Source organism: Macaca fascicularis, chromosome 12 (genome assembly GCF_037993035.2).
Source record: "Macaca fascicularis isolate 582-1 chromosome 12, T2T-MFA8v1.1".
NCBI classification, from domain to species: Eukaryota; Metazoa; Chordata; class Mammalia; order Primates; family Cercopithecidae; genus Macaca; species Macaca fascicularis.
Genome location: NC_088386.1, coordinates 129,400,190 through 129,420,275, shown reverse-complemented (window position 1 = coordinate 129,420,275; position 20,086 = coordinate 129,400,190). Strand labels below are relative to the sequence as shown.

The 20,086-nt window shown below is 54.0% G+C and overlaps 1 protein-coding gene across 35 annotated transcripts in view; it reads right to left on the bottom strand.

Moving 5' to 3' along the window:
* Window positions 1–1,468: 1,468 nt before the first annotated feature.
* The window catches only part of DGKD (diacylglycerol kinase delta), a 119,797-nt gene continuing 101,179 nt past the window's right edge, over window positions 1,469–20,086 (bottom strand). For 16 of the 35 annotated variants that reach the window (XM_065526269.2, XM_045367932.3, XM_074010542.1 and 13 more), the window contains 11 exons: window positions 19,928–20,024; window positions 19,595–19,702; window positions 18,526–18,639; window positions 17,021–17,155; window positions 16,572–16,723; window positions 14,442–14,553; window positions 14,259–14,351; window positions 9,132–9,251; window positions 6,277–6,394; window positions 4,963–5,093; window positions 1,469–4,148 (listed from right to left, as the gene is read on the bottom strand). In XM_065526269.2, coding sequence (XP_065382341.1) covers window positions 4,059–4,148; window positions 4,963–5,093; window positions 6,277–6,394; window positions 9,132–9,251; window positions 14,259–14,351; window positions 14,442–14,553; window positions 16,572–16,723; window positions 17,021–17,155; window positions 18,526–18,639; window positions 19,595–19,702; window positions 19,928–20,024 — 1,270 coding nt within the window. In that variant the 3' untranslated portion in view covers window positions 1,469–4,058. Of the gene's footprint in view, window positions 4,149–4,962; window positions 5,094–6,276; window positions 6,395–9,131; window positions 9,252–9,445; window positions 9,693–14,258; window positions 14,352–14,441; window positions 14,554–16,571; window positions 16,724–17,020; window positions 17,185–18,525; window positions 18,640–19,594; window positions 19,703–19,927; window positions 20,025–20,086 lie in introns of those variants that run through there. The other 19 variants (XR_012421577.1, XR_012421575.1, XR_012421576.1 and 16 more) reach the window with 12 other exon arrangements.

Genomic DNA, 20,086 nt, shown 5'->3' with positions numbered 1-20,086 from the left:
ACACACCAGCCTCCCCCCAGGGCTGCCCCTGCCCGAACATCTGGTGCCCCCAGCAAGTGAGACGCCCCGGCTGCTGTGCTGGAAAGCATGCCTGTCACTTGGGTCCAATTTCCTCACCTGTCATGTGGGCTGGGCTTGCTATGAGGCTTGGGACACAGGAGAGCACGGCTGTCAAAAAGATACGCCCTCTGCCTCCCGTGTCAGCCACGTGCTGGTTATGCCTCATGGGGCAAGTTATGTCCCCTCTCTGAGCCTGTCCCTCGCCTGTGAAATGCAGATAACCCCCCATGTAAAGCTGTCAGGGGAATGAGAGGAGTTCATACGTGCAAGGCACTTAGATCAGCACCTGGCACAAATTATAAAGTGTCAGCCATCAGCATCCCCATCACCGTCATAGCTCGTACCCTTCGCACTGATTGGTTTAGTCATGAGTGTGTGAGGCAGTTCTAGCCAAGACATTAGAGGAGGCCAGCTGAAGCCAGAGCTTCAGAAAGGTCTCCCTTTATCTTAAAAAGAGACACATAGGATTGCTTAAAGCCAGGAGTTCAAAACCAGCTTAGGTAGCAAGACCCAGTCTCTACAAAAAATTTTACAAACTAGCTGGGTGTGTTGTCATGCATCTGTGCTCTCAGCTACTAGGGAGGCTGAGGTGGGAGGATCACTTGAGCCCAGGAGTTGGAGGCTGCAGTGATCTATGATTATGCCACAGTACTCCAGCCCAGAAGGCAGAGCAAGACATTCAAAACACAAAAGAGCGAGTGAGCCATAAGAGGCAGCCATTTGTCTCCAAACACCTTACACTGGTGTGGCGCCTGGAGCTGTGGTGGCCATCCGGCAACCGTGAGGCCTGAGGTCTTGAATGGCCAGAGAGAACACACCAGGAAAAAAAACACAGGGGGATTTGGGATTTGTTAGCATGGAAGGAGGGGGGAAGAGCTGCTAGGGAGGCAGCCAACACTCCCGGAGCACATGCAGCCCTTCTGTACCCGACCAGCCCAAGGGCGTCTTCCATGAACCCAGTCCCCGTCCCTCCTTCCAGGAAACTGGGGAAAACAATTCAAGTGGCCTTGATCTTAGACAGTTCCCTTGGAATAAAAGTACCAAGACTAAGCAGAGAAGTCCGAGAGCTTCAGGTTTGCAGTTCTATGGAAAAGATTTAAGAGGGTTAAAATATTCATTAAAATGGCTCAGTCTCCCGGGCCAAGGCTGTGTGATCACACCTGAGAGTCTCAGCACTGCCTAGTACCCCCTCTCTCCTTGCTGAATTTTTAGTCCGACAGATCACAGAACCCACACCCGAAAAAATACAACGGCATTCTAATGGCATTCTGTTTTGCCTTTTAGCCACCAACAACTCAACCTATTTTCAGAGCAGGTGAAATACAATTCTGAATCCAGTTTGGAAAGATTCTGGCAACCAACACTTTATGTCAAAGCACAAGGAATGATGACAAGGCCTCTGGCGATGGAAGATCAAAAACAGGCTTGTTTTATTTATACACAGACCAACTTATGTACAGCACTCAGGTATGGACTATGTACATAACAATACAAGAGGCATTTGTTTCCACGGTGGTCACTATATAAATTAAGATTATAAATACGAGGGGGAAGCCCCACCTGAGGGCACAGAACCTTTTCTCCAAGACTCTTCAGGGATCCTTCCTGCCTGCCTCTGCACAGCAGACCGTGAGGCCTGTCTGGCAACACCACAAGGCGACCTGGGCCGGGGCAGCAGAGCAGCCCCCGGACAGCAGCGACACCCCAGTGCAGGACACCAGCCCAGCACCAAAGGGCAGTTTCCTAAACATGCGTGTTCATTCCTTCCTCACTTCTAACTTGTTAGAATTAGAAAAAATGGTTTTTATGTAAACAGTGTTGTTATAATCACTGACAACATATTAATTTTAAACACTTTTGATCCAAACCCAACTCCTTGCCAGGAGTAGGACACTGAGGACTTGGGATGGCCCTGATGTCCTTGAAGCCACGGTCGGCTGTTTATCCTCATGTCCCCTCCTCACCCGAGTTCCAGCTTGCCTGGGGCTTGTTCTGGGACCCTAAGAGCCCCAGGATGCCCACACTGCCAGGTCAGCAGGGCCAGTGGTCATGCAGGGACTGCAGGACAGGCTCCCATCATCTCCTGTGTTAGCCCGTTCCACCTGGGAAACCAAGCGACTGCCATGGCTGGCTTATTTCTCCCTCTGCCGACCCCATCTAAAATGTTCTGGGGAAAACAATCACGGGTGGAAAAGGTGACACACAACCACCTTCCACCCACGTCACCTCCAGGGAGGCAGCTAAGTCCACCAACAGAGCACGGGAGAGTCTTTCATCCAAAACCCCCACATGCCGCATGGAGGGACAGGAGGCTGCACTGGGGAAACCCAAGGCCCTGGCTCAGCCTCCTCACTCCAAGGGCCTTAGCCCAGAAGGACCAGGAAAGCGGAGCACCCCAAGGCACGTGGAGGGGCCCATCTAGGCACACTGCAGAGGAGACAGAGGGGCTGTGAGAGATGGGCCAGCGCTGTTCACTGCCACCTGCTCAGGACTGAGGGCTGCCGCAGAGCCAGCCCCGTCTATGCCCTCCCCCACAGGTGCAGCCCAGCTTCTCCATGTCAGATGGCGTGACGCTGACTAAAGGAGAGGGGCGGCGCCGGCAGACACTCCCAACACTGTCCTTCTCTTTGGGGCACGGAGCTACAGCCAGGCAGCCAGGCCAGAGCCATTTCCTCCTCACACCAGGGCAGGGGTTACAGAAACCTCTTCTCAAGGTATTTACGAGCCCCTGCGAGCCATAACTATCAAGGGGAAAAAAGGGCAAAGTCAGTGCCCTGGAGGACCAGGTGCGTCCTCCACCTGGAGACTGCCCCTGCGGGGCACAGCCCTCTCCCCAGGTGAGCTCCCTGCCCTCTGGCACCATCATCTGCTAGTTCAGAGCCAGGACAGAGGCAGGGCAGGAGCAGTGCGGACCATCAAATCAGAGTCCCCGCCAGCACCTCCAGCGACATCAGGCCCGGTAGCAGGAGACAAGAAGCCACCGCATGGGGCAGAGATACTTAGGAGAGCCTCTGGCCTCCAGGCCACCAGATGGCGTGAAGAGGTCAAACCACACCTGCCCACCAGGGCCATGCTCCCGGGGAACCACAGAATGGACAGAGAGTTTCCCAGAGCCAGGAAGCGTTTCCCACACAGAAACACTGAACTCATGTAGACACACATCCTCTGTCTGTGGGGATGCAGCTGGCAAGCTGTCTCACTCACAGCCCCAAGCTGAACTTGAGGCCTACAGCATCTGGAGACAGAAGGGCAGGCGTCCCCAGGCCACAGTGGGGGAGGGGGAGAGGGGAGGGGGAGAAGGGAGAGGGAGGAGGGAGGAGGGAGGAGGGAGGAACGCAGGCCCTGCGACACCCAGTGAGGGGCTCCCCGCCTAGGAAACAGCACTCGCTGCCTTGGCTCACGCAGGAGAAATTTTTCTTTTCACATCAAATTACAATCAACAGGACTGGAAACATCCGTGCTACTTTCAAACCAGGAAAGAGCATCATTTTTGTTCAACAACAAAAGCTGCATCAACAAACGGGCTCCTGCAGGCTGCTGGGCCGCAGCCACGTTTCCGAGAACCAGACGGGGACCAGGAGGCGGAGCCACACAGTGTGGCTACAGAAGGACACAGGGAGAGGAGCCCCTGGGACAATCCAAGCACGTGGCCAGGCAAGGGGTGCCCAGGAGGCCAAACGCTGCTAGATTCCCTGGCCCACAACACAGGCGGGGAAGAACTGAGTGGCCGCAACACATGTGCTCCAGGTGACTCTGAGCTGGAGAAGGTGTTGTTTCAAAGGTAGCTGTGTTGTTATGTTCGAGACCCCAGAGCTCTGGTGGACGGTGTCACGGAGGCTTTCTGTAGCTGACAGAGGAAGTAGCACCATGAGAAGGGGGCGGGCTGCAGCGTCCGCCCAGGGCCTCAGTGGCAGGAGGCGCAGAGCCCACAGGCTGAGAGGGCGGAGGCTAGGCCTCGGCGGCGGGGATGTGGAGGCCGCAGGCTGAGAGGGCAGAGGCTAGGCCTCGGCGGCGGGAGCGCTGCGGCTCAGTTCCTTGATGCCACACAGGATCCTCTTCATGTGGCCCACCTTGGTCACGCCCAGGTCCTGCAACAGAGGGGACACCACCATGGATGCTGGGGAGACAGCTGGAGCCAGAGGGCTCCACGGCAGGCCTGCCACAGTAGCCCTTTCCACTCGGCTTGTGAACACAAATGAGAGTGAAAATGACAAAAACGGTAAAACAGGATGGAAACGGCTTAAAAATAACCACCATACAGATGCCTGGCCCATCATCCTTCATTCTAGTCACTGCCATCAGCAAGGACAAATCCAAGACAAAGACAAAACACAGGCCTGAAAGCAAGTGGATGACAAGTGACCTCACGAGAGCTGCTGTCCAGGACACCCACAGTGGCAATCTGCCCTCTCGGGACTCGGCCAGTGACTCAACACCCAGGGACGGCCCCTTGAGGCCAACCTAGGCAGGGGCATGGCGCTGCAAGATGTGGCGTGATGCCTGGCATAGACGAGGCCTGGCACCCAACCACCACCTCCCAATGCTCCCTGCAGACGAGTGGCGGCACCCGCCCAGGAGCAGCATGGGGACAGTCGCGTGTGACTGCTTCAGGGGGCTGTGTCCCCTCATTGGGTTTTTAACACGAAGACAGTCCTTGTCTGATTAGGCTAAGATAACTAAGGCTCTGGCCCCGTTATGTCTGCTCCTGGCTTCCTCTGGCTGTGGTGGGTGGAGCCATCACTGCCTAGGGTGAGGGCCACAGTCGCCCCCACCTGAGGTATACACAAAGGCCTGAGAAGAATCATGATGCTGAGACGTGGCCAGGTCGGGGGAGAGGATGGAAGAGAAGGCAACCACGTGCAAGCCCAAGTGCAGGTTCCAGGGAGACACCTATGGAAGTACCTTGAGGTCCCTCCGCTCCAGGTGCAGGAGCTCAGAGCCCCGGATGTCGTGCCGCGTGAAGATGTCCTTATACTCACAGAGACTGAGGTGCTCCAGCCAGGCAGCAACCTCCTCTGTCCCCCAGAGGTGAACTGTCGGAGATGGAAAAGCACGAGTGCAGTGAGTGCCCAGAGCCCAGTGCGAGGTAGGCAGCGGCCGGCACCCAGCACCCGAGAGCCCAGTGCCAGGACAGGAGACGCCCCAACAGCCAGCACCCAAGACAGCCAGCAGCCACTACCTGAGATAGCCCAGCAGCCAGCACCCGAGAGAGCCCAGCAGCCAGCACCTGAGCCATCTCTGGCAGCCGGCACCCATCACCCAGCCAACAGCACCACCCACCAGCAGTGCAGAAACAGAGAGCCACCAACTCAGGGGGCAACGGCTGCAGCAGAGCTGGCATCTGTTCCTGCCAGGTGGGCCACCAGCCTCTGGTCATTTCCCCGTGTCCCAGGAGGGATTTACCACCACCAAATATGAGGGAAATGTCCCCATGATTGTGGCCAAAGCCAGCTTTTCCTCCAGCTTCTAGAAGGGTTAAATTTCACTTCTGGACCATAGCAGGAAGGGAGACAAGCAGAGATTCCAATTTCACGTAGTCGGGGCCACCATCATTAACAGAAACCCAATTTCTGGACAAACATGCAAAGAAGACAAACCCACAGGAGCTGCCCTGCCTGGCGGCAAACACCAGTCCCAATATCCGGGCTTGGAGGCCTCTCCAGCCCTTGACAGCACTGGATATGGCCTGGGTACTCAGGGCTGATCCTTCAGACAGAGAGTTTAGCTCCAATTTACTGACCCAAAGGAACAATGTCCTTTAGGACCATATTCGATTGATTTCATCACCCACAATCTCTGGTGGCCTGGGGTTCCCAGCACAGGAACCTTGACCAATGCATCGATTTATCAGGAGCCAGCAGCCCAGGAGGGAGCAGGTGGAGCATGCCCCAGCGCGGCCTGAGTTCAGAGCTTTGTGTCTCCAAGTTTGTCTTGTCACCACTGCTGTCTTCCTCCCCACCTCGAATCTCCCAAGTCAGGGCAGGCAGAAAGCCAGAGAGCACGTTAGGACCGGGTCTGACAACGGTCAGAGGGGAAGCAGGCGGGGTGGAGGGCTGCAGCTACGAACAGACTAGTGTGGCCATGGGACCAGGGGTTACAGCACGGGGACCAAGAGGGAGGAGCCGCAAGGCCAAGGGAGAAAGCAGAGGCCAGGAGAACGGGGCCGAGCCAGCAGGCAGGGACGGCCAGAAACACACACGGGAGAGAAGCAGGTACCCGGGGCTGCCAGGCTACTGTGAACTTCTTTGTTCTTGTTGTTTTTCTCCTTTTTAAACTTGGTCACGAGGCGGAATTTACCACTGCGACTGCGCTTGGCAAGATCCAGCATCACGCTCTGTTGGGGAGAGTGAGAAATACTGAGAATCAGGCTGCAACTGGTCACGGCCTCATGCCCATCTCCACCAGAGAGGCTGGGAGGGCAGGCAGGGCTGAGACGAGCGGGAGCTGGGAAAGACCTCTTGTTCCTGAAACGGCTTCTCTCCCTTATTGATGCTTGTATTTACTGTTGATTTTAGTGACTGTTAAAGTGGCTTCAAAGTGATCACAGTGTCTATTTTTATCATAGTCTACTGTCTTCACTTTACATGTGCATTTCTCATGAGATTTAAAAACTTTTTGAAAATATCATAAATATCAGTATCTACACAAAAATTATTAAAATAACCTCTTTAGCCAATCTTCTAGTGTTGGATTGCTGGGCTTTGATTGTTAGTATTACGAGTATCTGTCTAACGAAAACTCTTCCTGCACTTCACATTCTTTCCTTGCGATCCACTCCCTGAGGCACAAAAGTGGAGGAAGGGTGAGCAGCAGAGCCACATAGGAGCTCGGCCTCTGCTCTTGACAGCCATCAGCAGCAGCGGCCTCTCCACAGAGCACTCCCAGGGACGCAGGGAGGTAACACTGCCTCACTCTGCGATGCGCTCTTTGTAAGAGACACTCCAAATAAAGCTTGAAAGTAAAACTATGAAAAAAACATAGCAAGCAAGTAGACTTGAAGATAAAAAGAATTACTAAAGATAAAAGGATCATTAGATAATGATAAAACCTATGGGTACCCAATAACATAGCCTCAAAATACATGAAGCAAAAATAAACATAACCACAAAGATAAACTGAGACATCTACAATTATGGTATTAGAGTTAACTGATATATCAAGAAGACAAAAAAAAAATTTCAGCAGGAACTTATTGATGTAAACACAACTGCATACAAGGTACATTTACAAAAACCACCTATTGGGCCATAAGACAAGTCTCACTTCAATACATTTCAAAGGACTAGTAATGCACAGACCACTGCTTGGAGCATAGTAAAATGAAGTTAGGGAAATAAAAAACATATTCTTGAGTAGCTAATTTAGATGCTTATTATTTGGCACAGTTTCATGACTGTTGTAACTGTCTTAGATATGCAATTTTATTTTTATATTGTTACTTTGGATTTTCTATGGTGTTTTATTTTTAATCTTTCTGTATCATAAATTTTTATTAGGAGTATGAGAAAAAAACAGGGCTCTTGTGAACAATATATGGTTAGGTTTCTTTTTAAACACAACCTGAGAATTTGCTTTTAAGAGAAAGCCATGTCGTTTATCTGTTATCTTATTTTCATGCTGTTAGTGATACCCTTGCTGGTCCTTTATTTTCTTTTACAGTATAAATTGTATTTTATATATTTTTGTCTTTGGTGGCAATTTGGAAGATACAAATCTTTTCAGCTTTATTAGAAATCACCTTTAAGTTTAAAAAAAAAAACATTTTTTTAAAATAGAGACAGGATCTCACTATGTTGCCGAGCCTGGTCTTGAACTCCTAGTCTAATGTGATCCTCCCACCTTGGCCTTCCAAAGTGCTGCGATTACAGGTGCGAGCCACCACTCTTGACCCTAAAAACATTATTGACTCTGTATTTCTCCAAGTAGGAAAGTCAAGAATGTTGTTTGTAACGTCCTTCCACTGTAAGAGGAGGAATTTAACATGCTTTCCTTCCCCCGTCCATGTCCTCTTCACAGCCTCTCACCTCACTGCCCACTTTACTGGCCTTAATTTAATCTGGTATTATAGGGCTATGTCACTGTTACATCTGTTGAATCGTTATGTATTATGATTTTTGTAATTTTGGGTAAAATTTTTTATCACCTTTACAATGAATTATTTAATGGATTTTGAGGAGCTTGCCCTGTCCTTTTATACCCAAGTGCCCTCAATGAGAAGCTGCAGAGTCTCATCCATCGGCTGGAGGGCCTGAGTCAGTTCCCCATGAAGGGCTTGCATGCGTCAAAAAACGCCCCAGGGTCCTGGAAAGAGGGTGCTGTTGTGCAGCTGCCCACTTCTGTCCCCTCACCTTACTGTTGCCCACAGTCCTCACAAACCCCACTAGGCAGGGGTGCCCAGGTTTGGCGTCTTATAGTTATTTGCCTTCTGCAACTGTATTGCCCAAGAAGAGCTTTCCTCATGGCCCTTTGTGTTCTATCTCTGAAGCGGGGAAGCCAAGAGACAGGCTGGGGTTTGTCCTGTCCAGACACGACCCTCTCCAGGGCTCCTTCAGCCAGCGCTCCCTGCAGAAGAACGTGACTCCACCCCAGGGTCCGCTATGCCCTGGGTCCTCGGGTCCCTCCCAGACCTGCGACGCGCTGGAGTCTCTGTTCACACAGGAAGAGTGTGTGAGTGGGGAGTGGTGCACACCAACTGTGCCCTGTCCACAGCAAGATCCCAAAAAGCTGCCATTTATCCCATGATGCATCTCCACCCTCGGTGGAGGCTGTGGGGCTGGGCTCAGCCTTCTTTCTACCCACTGTCCAGGAAGCCCTGCAGTTCTGTTTCAGAGGACAACAGGTCCCTGGTCCTCAAGAGGCACTCTTAATCCCAGCCCCGAACTCCCTCCTACCTGCTGTCCCTCCCTGCCTCAAAGAGCATTTTAATAGCGAAGTCTGGAGAAGGCCCCTCAGGGGCTGCCAGAGCGACACCATCTTGATCCCAGAGCCACACAGGCCACAAGGAATACAGGCACTGCAGGCAAGAGCCACCATGTCCAGGGGACCCAGGCATGGCCCCATGAGCCACATACCTCTTCATCGCCGGGCTCTGCAGACTGGCAGAGCCAGGGGGTGTCTGCCAGCCTCCTGAGCTGTCGGTCCATCTCGGCAAGAGCACTCCCCAGCTGCTCCTTCTGCGGCGGATCCAGCTGCTGCTCCGGGCAGAGGGAAGGAGGGAAAGATGGAGAGTGTGCGCTGCTGATCAGCGTGAGGCCCAGCGGGTGAGGCCCGCCCCAGGCCTCTGCTCTGATCAGGGAGCTCACTTTCCAGAAATGAAGTCCCAGAGCATTCGAGAAGGAACCAAACCCAGAACCTCACTTTCTAAATAGTGCTGGTGAGAGAATAAAACTGTCCATTGGTCAATGATGAATTCACATACAGCAGGGCTGACACATGACCTGCTTGTGTCCCTCTGTCAGCAAGGAGGTCAGAGTCATTCACCTGTGTCAAGCAGCGGAAATGCTGTAGGAGGCAAAGTCAGCAGTCGTGCCTTGCAGGAGGCAGCACGAGGTGTGCACTGAGGAGACGCATGTGACCACGGGACGTGTGGGATGACAGGAAGCGTCCAACAAGAGAGCCGTAGAGTGAGGTTTCTGTGGAGTGAGGAGATCCATGGAGTGACGTGTGGAGTGAGGACATGCATGGAGTGATGAGATGCGTGGAGTGGGGAGATGTGTGGAGTGAGGAGATGTATGGAATGAGGAGATGTGTGGAGTGAGATGTGTGGAGTGGGGAGATGTGTGGAGTGGGGAGATGTGTGGAGTGTGGAGTGTGGAGATGTGAGGAGATGTATGGGGTGAGAAGATGTATGGGGTGAGGAGATGTGTGGAGTGAGATGTGCTGAGTGGGGAGACGTGCGGAGTGGGGAGACATGTGGAGTGGGGAGACTTGCGGACAGGGGAGATGTGTGGAGTAGGGAGATGTGTGGAGTGTGAAGATGTGAGGAGATGTATGGAGTGAGGAGATGCATGGAGTGAGATGTGTGGAGTGAGGAGACGTGTGTGGTAGGAAGACGTATGGAGTGGGGAGATGTATGAAGTGAGGTGTAGAATGGGGAGATGTGTGGAGTGGGGAGACGTGTGGAGTGGGGAGACGTGTGGAGTGGGGAGACGTGTGGAGTGAGGAGATGTGTGGAGTGAGGAGATGTGTGGAGTGAGGAGACGTGTGGAGTGAGATGTGTGGAGTGAGGAGACGTGTGGAGTGAGATGTGTGGAGTGAGGAGATGTGTGGAGTGAGATGTGTGGAGTGAGGAGATGTGTGGAGTGAGGAGATGCGTGGAGTGAGATGTGTGAAGTGAGGAGATGTGTGGAGTGATGAGACGTGTGGAGTGGGGAGATGTGTGGAGTGGGGAGACGTGTGGAGTGAGGAGACGTGTGGAGCAGGGAGATGTGTGGAGTGAGATGTGTGGAGTGGGGAGATGTGTGGAGTGGGGAGACGTGTGAAGTGAGGAGATGTGTGGAGTAGGGAAATGTGTGGAGTAGGGAAATGTGAGGAGATGTGAGGAGATATGTGGAGTGAGAAGATGTGTGGAGTGAGGAGATGCGTGGAGAGATGTGTGGAGTGGGGAGATGTGTGGAGTGATGAGACGTGTGGAGTGGGGAGATGTGTGGAGTGGGGAGACGTGTGGAGTGAGGAGATATGTGGAGTGAGGAGATATGTGGAGTGAGGAGATGCGTAGAGTGAGATGCATGGAGTGAGATGTGTGGAGTGAGGAGATGTGTGGAGTGATGAGACGTGTGGAGTGGGGAGATGTGTGGAGTGGGGAGACGTGTGGAGTGATGAGATGTGTGGAGTGAGGAGATGTGTGGAGTGAGGAGATGTGTGGAGTGGGGAGACGTGTGGAGTGAGGAGACATGTGGAGGGGGGAGATGTGTGGAGTGAGATGTGTGGAGTGGGGAGATGTGTGGAGTAAGATGTCTGGAGTGGGGAGATGTATGGAGTGGGGAGATGTGTGGAGTGGGGAGACGTGTGAAGTGAGGAGATGTGTGGAGTAGGGAAATGTGTGGAGTAGGGAAATGTGAGGAGATGTGAGGAGATATGTGGAGTGAGAAGATGTGTGAAGCGACTTGTGTGGAGTGAGGAGATGTGTGCAGTGAGGAGATGTGTGGAGTGAGATGTGTAGGGTGAGGAGATGTGTGGATATGTGTGGAGTGACGAGATGCGTGGAGTGAGGTGTGTGGAGTCAGGAGATGTGTAGAGTGGGGACATGTGTGCAGTGGGGACATGTGTGGAGTTAAGTATGTGGAGTGAGGAGATGTGTGGAGTGAGGGTATGTGTGAAGTAAGGAATGTGAGGAGATGTGTGGAGTGAGATGTGTGAAGTGAGGAGACGTGTGGAGTGAGGAGATGTATGGAGTGAGGGGATGTGTGGAGTGAGTTGTATGGAGTGAGGAGATGTGAGGAGTTGTGTGGAGTGAGGAGATGTGTGAAGTGAGGAGATGTGTGGAGTGAGATGTGTAAAGTGAGGAGATGTGTGTAGTGAGGAGATGTGTGGAGTGTGGAGATGTGTGGAATGAGGAGATGTGTAGAATGAGTTGCGTGGAGTGAAGAGATGTGTGGAATGAGGAGATGTGTGGAGTGAGGAGATGTGAGGAGATGTGTGGAGTGACGAGATGTGTGGAGTGGGGTGATCTGTGGAGTGAGGAGATGTGAGGAGATGTGTGGAGTGACTAGATGTGTGGAGTGGGGTGATTTGTGGAGTGAGGAGATGTGTGCAGTGAGGAGATGTGAGGCGTGTGGAGTGAGGAGATGTGGAGTGGGGAGATGTGTGGTGCGGGGAGATGTGTGGAGTAGGGAGATGTGTGGAGTGTGAAGATGTGAGGAGATGCATGGAGTGAGGAGATGTGAGGAGATGTGAGGAGATGTGTGGAGTGAGATGTGTGGAGTGAGGAGACGCGTGGAGTTGGGAGACGCGTGGAGTGAGGAGACGCGTGGGGTGAGGAGACGCGTGGGGTGGGGAGACGCGTGGGGTGGGGAGACGCGTGGGGTGGGGAGACGCGTGGGGTGGGGAGACGCGTGGAGTGAGGAGACGTGTGCAGTGAGGAGACGTGTGCAGTGAGGAGATGTGTGTAGTGAGGAGATGTGAGGCGTTGTGTGGAGTGGGGAGATGTGTGGAGTGGGGAGATGTGTGGAGTGGGGACATGTGTGCAGTGAGATGTGTGGAGTGAGATGTGTGGAGTGGGGAGATGTGTGGAGTGAGATGTGTGGAGTGGGGAGATTTGTGAATTGAGGAGATGTGTGCAGTGAGGAGATGTGTGGAGTGAGATGTGTGGAGTGAGATGTGTGGAGTGAGGAGATGTGTGGAGTGAGATGTGTGGAGTGAGGAGATGTGTGGAGTGAGCTGTGTGGAGTCAGGAGATGTGTAGAGTGGGGACATGTGTGCAGTGGGGACATGTGTGGAGTTAAGTGTGTGGAGTGAGGAGATGTGTGGAGTGAGGAATGTGAGGAGATGTGTGGAGTGAGGAGATGTGTGGAGTGAGATGTGTGGAGTGGGGAGATGTGTGAAGTGAGATGTGTGGAGTAGGGAGATGTGTGGAGTAGGGAGATGTGTGGAGTGAGGAATGTGAGAAGATGTGTGAATTGAGGAGATGTGTGGAGTGAGGAGATATGTGGAGTGAGATGTGTGGAGTGAGGAGATGTGTGGAGTGAGATGTGTGGAGTGGGGAGATGTGTGAAGTGAGGAGATGTGTGGAATAGGGAGATGTGTGGAGTGAGGAGATGTGAGGTGACGTGTGGAGTGAGAGGAGATGTGTGGAGTGGGGAGATGTGTGGAGTGGGGAGATGTGTGGAGTGAGATGTGTGGAGTGGGGAGATTTGTGAATTGAGGAGATGTGTGCAGTGAGGAGATGTGTGGAGTGAGCTGTGTGGAGTGAGCTGTGTGGAGTGAGGAGATGTGTAGAGTGGGGACATGTGTGTAGTGGGGACATGTGTGGAGTTAAGTGTGTGGAGTGAGGGTATGTGTGGAGTCAGATGTGTGGAGTGAGGAGATGAGTGGAGTGTGGAGATGTGTGGAGTGCAGATGTGTGGAGTCAGATGTGTGGAGTGGGGAGATGTGTGGAGTTAGGAGATGAGTGGAGTGTGGAGATGTGAGGAGATGTGTGGAGTCAGATGTGTGGAGTGGGGAGATGTGTGGAGTTAGGAGATGAGTGGAGTGTGGAGATGTGAGGAGATGTGTGGAGTCAGATGTGTGGAGTGGGGAGATGTGTGGAGTTAGGAGATGAGTGGAGTGTGGAGATGTGAGGAGATGTGTGGAGTCAGATGTGTGGAGTGGGGAGATGTGTGGAGTTAGGAGATGAGTGGAGTGTGGAGATGTGAGGAGATGTGTGGAGTCAGATGTGTGGAGTGGGGAGATGTGTGGAGTTAGGAGATGAGTGGAGTGTGGAGATGTGAGGAGATGTGTGGAGTCAGATGTGTGGAGTGGGGAGATGTGTGGAGTTACGAGATGAGTGGAGTGTGGAGATGTGGGGAGATGTGTGGAGTCAGATGTGTGGAGTGAGGAGATGCGCGGGGTGGGGAGGTGCGCGGGGCGGGGAGGTGCGTGGAGCGGGGAGACGTGTGGAGCGGGGAGATGTGTGGAGTGGGGAGACGTGTGGAATGATGATATCTGTGGATGAAGAGATTCGTGGAGTGAGGAGTTGAGGGCTGGGAAACCACACCTGGGGTGGTTCTCCGGTTGTCGAATATTTAGCAAACCCATTCCTCCTCTTCATCTTTAAAACCACAAGGCTGGCCAGTTCTTCCCTGAGGCCTCTCCCTGTTCTAGCCGCTGTGATTCAGTAACAGCCCCGTGGCTGCCCCAGGGCTGACATATCAGCCGGTTTTGCAGGGCTGAGCGTGCAAGGTGCCTGAGAGTGTGACCAGCTCTCGGCAGGAGCAGGACTCTGCAGTATAGGTTTCTTGTGTCCAGAAAAGCATCTTGTGTCCACTATGACAAAGGTGTTTCTGCTGCAAGCGCTTCTTGCATGCTTGAGACAACTTGACTGAAGGGCTGCCAGCAGGGGTGGGCACCAGCCGCACGACAGACCAAATGACCTCTGAGGCCCCTTCCTTAAGGCCAGGAACTCTGGACTAAGGTGTGCTGCCCTCTATTCCCAGCAACCTAGCGATAGCAGTCGTTTCACACACAGCCCAAGCCCTGCTGTTCCCGGGGCACCAGCTTACCAGGGCCATCTTCCCAGACAGCAGCAGCTCCGTCTCACTGCGCAGAGCTCTGAAGTTATTCACCATTTCCAGGACAAAGCTGCAGTTCAGCCCCTAGGAGAAACCAAGGCAAACATGCATGGGGAGGGCCAAGGGCTGCAGACGCTGAGGAGAAGCCAAGACTGAAAAGGCCAGAATAGCTACCTCTGTGGTTCTGGGCTTGCCATACACCCGGTCCATCGACTTGGAGCTGGCATTGACGGCGTGGGCCAGTTCCTGCTCCATGTCCCGATGAGACTGAGCTATTTCTCGGATACTAGAGAGGAAGAGAAGCACGGGCAGATGTCAGGCCAAATGGAAGGGCAGCCTTTCACAATACTCATCTGAACACAGCCCAGCTACCACCCGGAGGGCTGATGCGGAGGGCAGGCCCGGCAGGACCACAGGGATCATGGCTCAGCCCAGCGACCGTTCAGTCACAAGCTTGGGCACAGGACGACCAACAGCAAATGGGAGGGCTTACAGGAGTCATCTGATATCAAAATTCAAGATTTTCCAGGGAGAGAAATGTACAAAATGAGGCTTCCAAGCTATAAAACGGTCAGTGGGCAAGCAGCAGTGTGCACAGGCCCACTGCAGAGACTGCTACAATAAGACACAATCCCCAGATGCCCACAGCCTTGCTGGAACCTGTAGTTGGCCGGTCTGTCCCTGGGGACAAAAGGACCCTCATCTGAAGAGGACAATCCTGGTGTAGTGATGGGCTCTGAGCCAGACCCCAGGCAGCAGCCTTTATGGGGAAGACAGTGAAAGCACAAGTCACACCAGGTCTCAGGGAGGCGGAGACGTGGCTCAGGCAGGTGAGATGGGGGGACAGAGATTATAGGAGCAGTGCAAGCAGAGGCAGCGGGGCCAACCTGTCCTGACCCTGTGGAAATAGGCCACTGCCAGCAGCTTCCTGCAGTGCTCTGCAAGTGCACCTTCCAGGCAGGCCACAGGGGCCACCATGGGCTTTGAGGGGACAGGGTAATGGCCTTCCAGGGGAGGCCACCAGAAGCCTACTGCATAGCAAGGAATTAGCTGAACTGAAGTCCTCCAGCCCCATCACTGATCTGGGTGGGGCGGGAGAGAGACGAGGACAGGGGCCGCAGTGGCACCAACTCCTGGGGCAGAGAATGCGGCGCCAGGAAGGACTGCAGCCGGTATGGAAGTGCAGAGCCAGGAACGTCGGCGATGACTGGGACAGCGACCACCTGCTCAACAAGAGCTGGAGGCTGGCACAGATGATCCATCTGCATGCCAGGGCTGGGCAGGCTGCCTGGAAGGGCACACAGCACGCCGGGCACAGAACCGACGGGTGCACCCATCCACAGCCAGGAGAAGAGGGAGTCCGGAGGAAACAAGAAAGGGACACCAGGGCACCAGCCAGCGTGCGGCCACGGGGAGAATGCAGGCAGGAAGGCCCTGTACCGGTGAAGAACCACAGGTGCCAGCTGGAGGGGCTCACAAGCGGCACCCGCACAGGGAAGGCGAGGAGCAGGGACAGCAGACAATGCTGACCACCAGCCACGAGGGACAGGCACAGTGGCTCCAGGGGCATTTCTAGAAGGCAGGTGAGAGGAAATGCCCCTAGCAGTTGTCTTTTTTTTTTTTTTTTTTTTTTTTTTTTTAAAGTAAACTTGAAAACAAAGAGCAAGCCTGTTCTCAGGGTAAAATGAGGGCAAAGTGAAGGAGGCTGTCAGCGGCTGCCCTTGGGAGTCAGGGCAGGGTTTTTTTGGTTTTTTTTGAGACGGAGTCTCGCTCTGTCACCCAAGTTGGAGTGCAGTGGCACGATCTCGGCTCACTGCAACCTCCGCGTCTCGGGTTCAACCAATTCTGTTGCTTGAGCCTCCCGAGTAGCTGGGACTACAGGTGCCCGCCACCACGCCTGGCTAATTTTTTTTGTATTTTTAGTAGAGACAGGGTTTCACCATGTTAGCCAGAACGGTCTCGATCTCCTGACCTCGTGATCCGCCCACCTCGGCCTCCCAAAGTGCTGAGATTACAGGTGTGAGCCACCACGCCAGGCTGAGCCAGGGCAGGTTTTAAATGAGTGGCCCTGAAAATCACAGTGGGTTTTAAGATCCAGCCAAGTAAACTCCAGGTGAGTTCTGAAAGACCGTTGGGGAAATGAGCCAGAGCTGAGGGCACACGGAAACGGGCTCGGCCCTCATGGGTAATGCAGACCCCGCAAAAATCAGGAGCAGCAGCTCTACGCCCCAGGGGCCCTGGAGGAGCGCAGTCCTGGGGACCCCGGGGGGGGCTCATGGGCAACGCAGAGGGGCAGGAGCCCACCTGTGAATGAGGACCCCCGCCGCCTGCCCAAACTGGTCCATCTGGGTGGCCTCCTCCTCGGACAGCATCTCCGGGTGCAGGGAACAGGATGGAGGGCGGGGCAGCTCACACTTCTGCTTGTCTTCCCAGGACTTCAGGGTGCTCTCAAATGCCTATGGACCCGAGAGCCCGATTACACCTGCTGCCCTGAAGCATGCGTCTAACCGCCACAGACACTATGGGGACACCAATGAGATCACAACTAGGAAAGGGACAAATGGGATTTTTTTTCTTAAACATTAGGGGAAGGAGATGGTCCTAGAAATTACTGCCCTATTAGTTTAATCGTTGTGTCTTAAAAAAAAAAATCCTAGAACAAAACACAAAAAGCTCCAGCTCTTAACAGTGCACACAAGCGCCTGCAGGTGAGCCCTGGACCCCACCCAGGTACCGCGGGTGGCCGCTCTTACCCTGTCTCTGGTCAGTGTCTGTGCCCGGTTCTTGTGGACAATCCGAATGTACCCTGGCGGCTGGACCCAGGCCTCTCCGTCCACCTGCACAGGCACGCCCTCATCCCCAAGGATGGAGATCTTCACTGTGCGACACTGAGCAGACATCACAGCCATTACTCGTGCTGAGCCAAAACCCCCAGGGGTTTTAAAGTGCTGTCGGCACCACCACGACCTTCCTGCTCCACACACGCGTCCCTGCCTTGCAGGACACCCCACCTCCGCCTCTGGGATGGCACTCCGCCTGCAGCTAGCCTTCTGCTGTTGTGTCACCGAGCCAAGGGTCTGTTCTCCCACTGTCCCGCCCCATCCTGCCCCGTCCCCTCACCGAGCAGTCAGTGCAGGAGACCTTGGTGCTGAGACAACAGGTGTCAGAACCCAGGGGCAGGGGTGTCGTAGCTCCCAGCAGCCACTGGGCCCCTGCCACGTAAAAACACCCCCAGAAAAGAGCAGATGGCATCGCGGATGACGATGAGCCATCCAACATCATCCTATTCCTCCTTTTCAACAACAAACATTGCCAAAGAGTGAAAATTGTGAACTTCAAGCAGCCCACAGCTAAGGGTAGACAGAGCGCTGGAAGAGACCAGACAATCGCAGGCTGGGGTTCAGCCAGTGGGTGGCATCAGCACCCTCCCCCGCCCCAGTGCCTATGCCTGGGCACAGAGTCCTGCCCCATCAGCCCATCACTGCTGTCAGAAATAAGCCATGGGGGCACTCCCAGCCCTTCACCACTGGGCATCAGAACCGTGATCAAGGGCCCCATGGAAATCCCCCCATACCCCACACCAGAGCCATGGGCTCCGTCCCCACCTCCAGCTGCAGCTTTGAAAGTCGCAGACACGGGCAGAGTTCACCCTGGGTGTGCTCTATCTCATTCCACCTCAGAGGGGACAGGCAAGGCTGGGGCTCAAGCGGGATACACATTTTGAAAGAGTTATCTTGGCCGGGTGCAGTGGCTCACGCCTGTAATCCCAACACTTTGGGAGGCCGAGATAGGTGGATCATTTGAGGTCAGGAGTTCGAGACCAGCCTGGCCAACATGGTGAAACCCCGCTTCTACTAAAAATACAAAAATTAGCTGGGAACGGTGGTGGGTGCCTATAGTCCCAGCTACTCCTACTCGGGAGGCTGAGGCAGGAGAATCACTTGAACCAGGGAGATGCAGGTTGCAGTGAGCCGAGAATGCACCACTGCACTCCAGCCAGGGCAACAGAGTGAGACTCTGTCTCAAAAAAAAAAAAAAAAAAAAAGAAAGAAAGAAAACAAAGAGTTATCTTGAGAATTTAACTGTCAAGCATAGCACGAGGAAACGGCTCTGGCCCAGGAAGTGGGGCCACGAGCTGTCCAGAACAGGACATGAGGCAGCCACGTGGCCCTGGAAAGCACCCACCCTCCCAGTCTCCAAGCGCTGCCCGAGAATTTAGCACACTCCCAGCCAGGCACCCCAGGACCATGGCCACTACCTGGGCGATCCGATGATGCTGCAGCCTGATGACTCGAGAGACGGCCATCTGCATGCTGCCGAACACGGCGACCACCTCCAGAATCTTGTCATCGAATGATGGAGCTGTGAAAGTCTGCAAGGGACACGTTAGAGCTGACCACCACTCCACACATCCCCGCATAGGCCATCCCTCCCCTCGCTCCCTCCCTCTCGGGGTCAGCCCCTCCCAGCTGGCGGGAAGTTACCAGGTAACTGCACTCCTGAGGGGCCTCATGTTGCAGGCCCTGAAACCAGCTGCCTGGGTCCAAATCCCAGCTCTAACCCTGGCAAAGTTACCGAATCTCTCTCTCTCCCCCATTTCCTCATATGTAAAATGGGGAAACTAATGGCACGCTCCTCCAGGGCCATCAGTAGGGCCGAGTGAGTTAACACTGCAGAGTGCCAGGACTGGGGACAGCACACACCACGTGTGCAGGAAGCGCTGAATATTTCTATTTGCTAGTACGTACAAAGGAAGGTTTAAACCAGGTTTAAACCTATGAACACCTTCCCACAGTTCTTAATACAAATTCCAAACTTCTTCCCCGGCTCACACGGCCCAATGTGACCCAAGCCCTGCAGACCTCTCCTCTCTCTCCACACTCCTGCTGCCCGCTGCAGTCAGGGCACCTCTCCCACATCCTCCATGTGCCTGCCCTGTCTTGACTCTGAGCCTTCATCTATGCAATTCTCTCTGCCTGGAAGAGCCTCCTCTTCTCCTCTGCCCACCTAACTTGGCCAACTCCAAGTCATCCTTCAGATCTTGGCCTCCCAGACACCTTCCCTGACCCTCCTTCCACATCATACCCTCTGACCACATCTGCTGACCACAGACCCTCACTGACCACCTTCACTGACACATCTGCTCTGCTCAGCCCTCTAGACAATGAGCTGGGTGGGGGACCCTGTCTATCTTGTTCTCCATGGCAGCCCCACTGCTGGCACAAGGGAAGGGCTGGATCCACCACAGCCATAGCAGAACACCTCCCTGCTCTCGGACAGCTCTTCCCCACTCAGCTCAGGCCCACCCGCCCACACCCCATACATACATCATCTTCCTTGGTTCCCCCCCAGAAGTTGGTTCCTCCAGCATAGCTGGGAATGTTAAGGACAGCAATTCCCTGAAGACTGGGGAGTGGGATGGGTCGCCCGTCACACTGAGCAGCAAAGACACAGAACAAAAGAAAAGAGAAAGGCATGAGTCAGCTGCTCCTTCTCTACCAGCTTCCCACCGCCAGGGGCTCGGGAGCACAGCGGTGGCCAGGGCATCTCCAGGCAAGTCCCTGTGCATGGAGGAAATGGTCAACAGGAGAAGCGACAGGACTGGCAGTCTGCTGATGGATGGAGGCCGGCCTGCAGGTGACAAGGACCCTCCCACTCACCTCCAGCAAGACCTTTTGTTCCAGGTTCTTGTAGGTTCTGTGCAGCAACTCTTTGGTTCCAAGAACTCCATACCACATCATGTTCTTGGTTCGGCTCCTAGAAACAGAAGCAAAGACTGGGCTTTCTTGGTACAGTTAACCAGAGTCATTTCTGTGAAC